Source organism: Scophthalmus maximus, chromosome 7 (genome assembly GCF_022379125.1).
Source record: "Scophthalmus maximus strain ysfricsl-2021 chromosome 7, ASM2237912v1, whole genome shotgun sequence".
Taxonomy (NCBI): domain Eukaryota; kingdom Metazoa; phylum Chordata; class Actinopteri; order Pleuronectiformes; family Scophthalmidae; genus Scophthalmus; species Scophthalmus maximus.
Genome location: NC_061521.1, coordinates 12,610,001 through 12,613,687, shown reverse-complemented (window position 1 = coordinate 12,613,687; position 3,687 = coordinate 12,610,001). Strand labels below are relative to the sequence as shown.

General features: G+C 49.8%; 2 protein-coding genes across 2 annotated transcripts in view; one reads left to right on the top strand and one right to left on the bottom strand.

Moving 5' to 3' along the window:
* Nucleotides 1–243: 243 nt before the first annotated feature.
* Nucleotides 244–3,103, bottom strand: tmem276a (transmembrane protein 276a). The gene is made up of 4 exons (XM_035642426.2): nt 2,045–3,103; nt 1,512–1,625; nt 1,263–1,400; nt 244–1,103 (listed from the first exon to the last, which is right to left on the bottom strand). The coding sequence occupies exons 1-4, from the start codon at nt 2,445–2,447 to the stop codon at nt 856–858; spliced, it is 903 nt and encodes a 300-aa protein (XP_035498319.1). The 5' UTR covers nt 2,448–3,103; the 3' UTR covers nt 244–855.
* Nucleotides 3,104–3,565: 462 nt separating this feature from the next.
* spi1a (Spi-1 proto-oncogene a) overlaps nt 3,566–3,687 on the top strand; it is a 3,035-nt gene continuing 2,913 nt past the window's right edge. The window contains exon 1 of the mRNA XM_035642427.2: nt 3,566–3,590. Within this exon, the coding sequence (XP_035498320.1) occupies nt 3,578–3,590 (13 nt within the window). The 5' untranslated portion in view covers nt 3,566–3,577. The remainder of the gene's footprint in view (nt 3,591–3,687) is intronic.

Below are 3,687 nucleotides of genomic sequence, written 5' to 3'. Positions count from 1 at the left end.
GTCTTTGGCCCCTGACATTTTCACAATTATATGTTTAGAAGTGGTTGCATGAAACAGATGCCGTTAACACTTACATAAATAATAAACAGCTGCTGTCTACACATGAGGCAATACAAACTTTGACTCCATTCGCTGGCCTCTCTGCCTGCTGACATACTAATAAAACTGTGTCATAATGCAACAGGAGAGTCCACCACAAAGAGCTTTATATGACTGTTCAGTGTGTTACACCACAAATGAGAGTTGTTTTGCATGACTTTTTTATTTTTCAAAAATATTTTTGATGGGGGTACGACCTCGAGAACAACAAAACATTTCCCTCAAACACAGTTTGCTCTCAATGCCTTTTTTTTCTCCATGAATAAACACAAATGCATCTGCATACATACAGTTTAAAAAGTACATGTACATATCTTGTTTTAAATGGGTACATAATGATACACAGTTGCCCTTTGAAATGTGACAGTACACGTCCATGTTCAATACAGATCTCAAAGTTGTGCTATGGGCCTTCTGCCAGTGTTTCTTTTTCTTTCTTTTTTTTTTATCTTCCTCTCAAATTAGCAGATTTTACAGGAAGAGATTCTTGTATATCTATTCTTCTCTTCAGGAGCAAGCAATAACACTGAGCAGTTCATTCATGAAGAGGGACAGATAAAAAAGCACCAGAGGAGCTGAAATCGTCTTCAGTCAAATGCCACCTCTTTTGTCATGTTCTTGTGAGCGAGAGCCAGTGTCCTGTGGTGTCTCTGTGCCAAATCCACCTCGCTGAGTCCCGGGGTAAAACTGTCTCTGGAACAGGGCTCATCACTGTTTCAGGATGAGACAGGTGTCTGTTAGATGTGCGGCGGCCTGTCAGACACAGCCGTTCTCCTGCCTGGGCTTGTGCACCACGGGGGTGTGTGGAGGGTAGAGGGAAGGAGCGAGTGTGCACAGAAAACCTGCCAGCAACGTAAGGCCCAGTCCACCCCACGCACAAAACATAGACCAGCCATAACCATGGCTGATGTCCTCTGGTATGCCGAACATATAGCGAGGGTAGCGGGACAGTTCAAAGTTGATCCCAGCTACACATGTGCAAAGAGAGATTATGCAGCATGTCCCTGCCGGAGGGGAAGAAAATACCCAGTCAGACACAACAGCAACCCAATTCCATTAGAGCCGTGATGCATAGTGCAGCGGCCTGTCATTGACAGGGACTTTGTCGCCCCTCGGTGGTGGTGCGGGGTAGTGCTCTTTATGTAAAGTACAGTAAATCTTACCTCCCATGAGGAAGAGAAGTCCAGCGACGTACTGCATCAGATCATGCTCCTTACAGCAGCCCAGCACGCCTATGATCCAGCCGAACAGGATTATGGATATGGCCATGCCCACGAAGCTGGCGGTCATCCTCTGGAGGTCTGCAAAGCACACGGCACACGTGAGAGAGGGAAAGGCTTTTTCTGGGGGCGATGCCAAGTCCCCCTGCATTCATCCACCGGGTTACGAAAAGGCATTTCGGGGGAACTCACGGAGCGCGTGCCACTCGTCCTGCCTTATTGTCTTCGTCAGATTGATGGGCAGATTCCTGGGGAGCACTGATGATGAGTAGTAGTATTTTATTGGTGTGCAGCGCGGAACCAATCCTGTGGATGTAAACAACGCCAAGAGGATGTCACATATGAGCACTGAGATGGGATGAAGAGGATACCACAAGGCTCTCTCCCTCTCCTGCCCCCCCCCCATCCATCCATCCATCCATCCACCCACACCACTGTACAGTAGCTTATTGTACGCGTCTCGAGGCTTCTGTTACTACAGCTCGCCCCTTTGTGCTGGAAAAATAACACGGCACGTCGATTGCATTGCAACTGTGCCCACTCCGTGTTATACTGCGTAGGCCCGGAGGGGCTGTGCGCAGCATCAGCACCTTGGACAGCGCATACGTGCACAAAGTGTTTACAGATCGCGCATCGCACAGCAACACAAATGTCCACAAGAAACAGATATTATGACACCAACATATGACACCACCACCCCACCCCACCCCCATCCCAAACCAAACCTTTAAAGATCAAATCCTCTATCTCCAAGTCGAAGCCCCCTCGGTGGCACTTCCTCCACAGTCCGGTGATGGTGGAGTTGAATTGCCGACTGCAGAGCGACTCCATGGCCGCGGCAGGCGGCAAGAAGTGCCGCCTGGCCCGCAGCAACACTTCGCCGCTGCCGCTGGAGCCCTCCCGCTCCACGCGCTTCTCCTTCGGCAGCATGCGGAGCGGCAGGTTGCTGTTGGAGATGTAGATGTAGCCGGGGTCGTTCCTTTTGTTGGAGTAATTCTTGCAGCGCTCCCGGTGCCGCCGCGCGTCCGTCTCGTACCAGTTGTCGGTGCCGATCGCCACCGCGATCAGCCCCAGCGCGCAGGACGCCAGGAACAGACCCGCCGCGGTGAGGGTCCTCATCGCGGCCATGTTCCGCGCGTGTCTCCCCTCGGTGCCGCGGTGACTCCGCGGGACGGCAGGACCCCGCTCCCGGCTGCTGCGGTCAGCGGCGGAGGTGCGGAGGGAACTGAGCAGTGCGAGGAAATCCGAAACGCAGATACATCACAGCATCCCCCATTGCTTTCACTTGTCCGCCATCGCCGAGAAGAGGCAGATTCCCAGGCGGAGGGGGAAGATAACCGAGCCCGGGGTAGCTATTTCGGTTGTCTCCTATCTGCCTCTGAACTCAGACTAAAGCCTGGATGCTGGCCGATCCAACGTGTCTCATCCAGCAGATGGAGACAGAGTTCATGTTCGACGGCACTACAAGCCCCAGGGCCTGCACTTACTGTAGATCACGATCTGTCGGGGAAAGATTGCGAAAGTTTGACAGACCCTGTCAACAAACAGACCATCTCCTCAATCCCCTCGGCTGCCGTGGCCTAAAGTGTTCTGTTGTGAAACACTGAGAGAGAGACCAGCTCCGACCTCTCCTGGTGGGCAGGAAACAGTTTCATCACATCCAACACATTGCATGTGGTAACTTTCCATCCCAACGGACCAAAACATATCAAAATACTGTTTGGCTCACTTGTAAAAAGAAAAGGTGGTTGTGGTCATTCAGGAAGCCCGTGTTAGTTTCGAGCTGAAAAAGAAATGAATAAAGAGGTGAGATGTCATGTCTAGGACTTCTGTCCATTCATCTAGGTTTGGTTCCACACTTTCAGGGGGGAACTTTTACAACACAAACAAGGTACAGGGTCAAAGTCGCTCCAGACTTTCAGCCATGTTTTTCGCTGGTTTCATTCTCATGGTCAATACTTCCTCAAATGGAACCATAGCGCCAAACTAAAAGAGGAACAAGGCCAATTCCAAACTTCGCTTTTGGTTTCGGCTCCTCCTTTTAAAAAAAAAATCCTCCACTAATAAATCACACTGGGGATTTGTTGAGACTGAAAACAATAGATCATCTTTTACTGCAGCAGGTTTGGGAAAGCTGCATTTTTCCCCCTCTCTACTTAACTATGAAGTGTTGAGTTACATAACAATAACAGGTTCAGTTTGACCTGAGGAGGAGTTGAACCACACAGCGGAACGCCACTGAATTTGTGCGATAACAAATGATGTCTAATGGTATCTACTCCTTCCAAAAACAGGTTAAATATGGTTGATGCATGACTCAAAAAGCTCACCCCAATTGGATACTAATACAAAAACAAACTCTCGGAAT

Bases quoted from the DNA above. Each gene is read 5' to 3' on its own strand.
- tmem276a (XM_035642426.2), bottom strand. From the start codon at position 2,447: ATGGCCGCGATGAGGACCCTCACCGCGGCGGGTCTGTTCCTGGCGTCC. The intron at 1,626-2,044 runs GTTTGGTTTGGG...TTACATCCACAG, and splicing joins AGAGGATTTGATCTTTAAAG to GATTGGTTCCGCGCTGCACA. The intron at 1,401-1,511 runs GTGAGTTCCCCC...TGTGCTTTGCAG, and splicing joins GGACGAGTGGCACGCGCTCC to ACCTCCAGAGGATGACCGCC.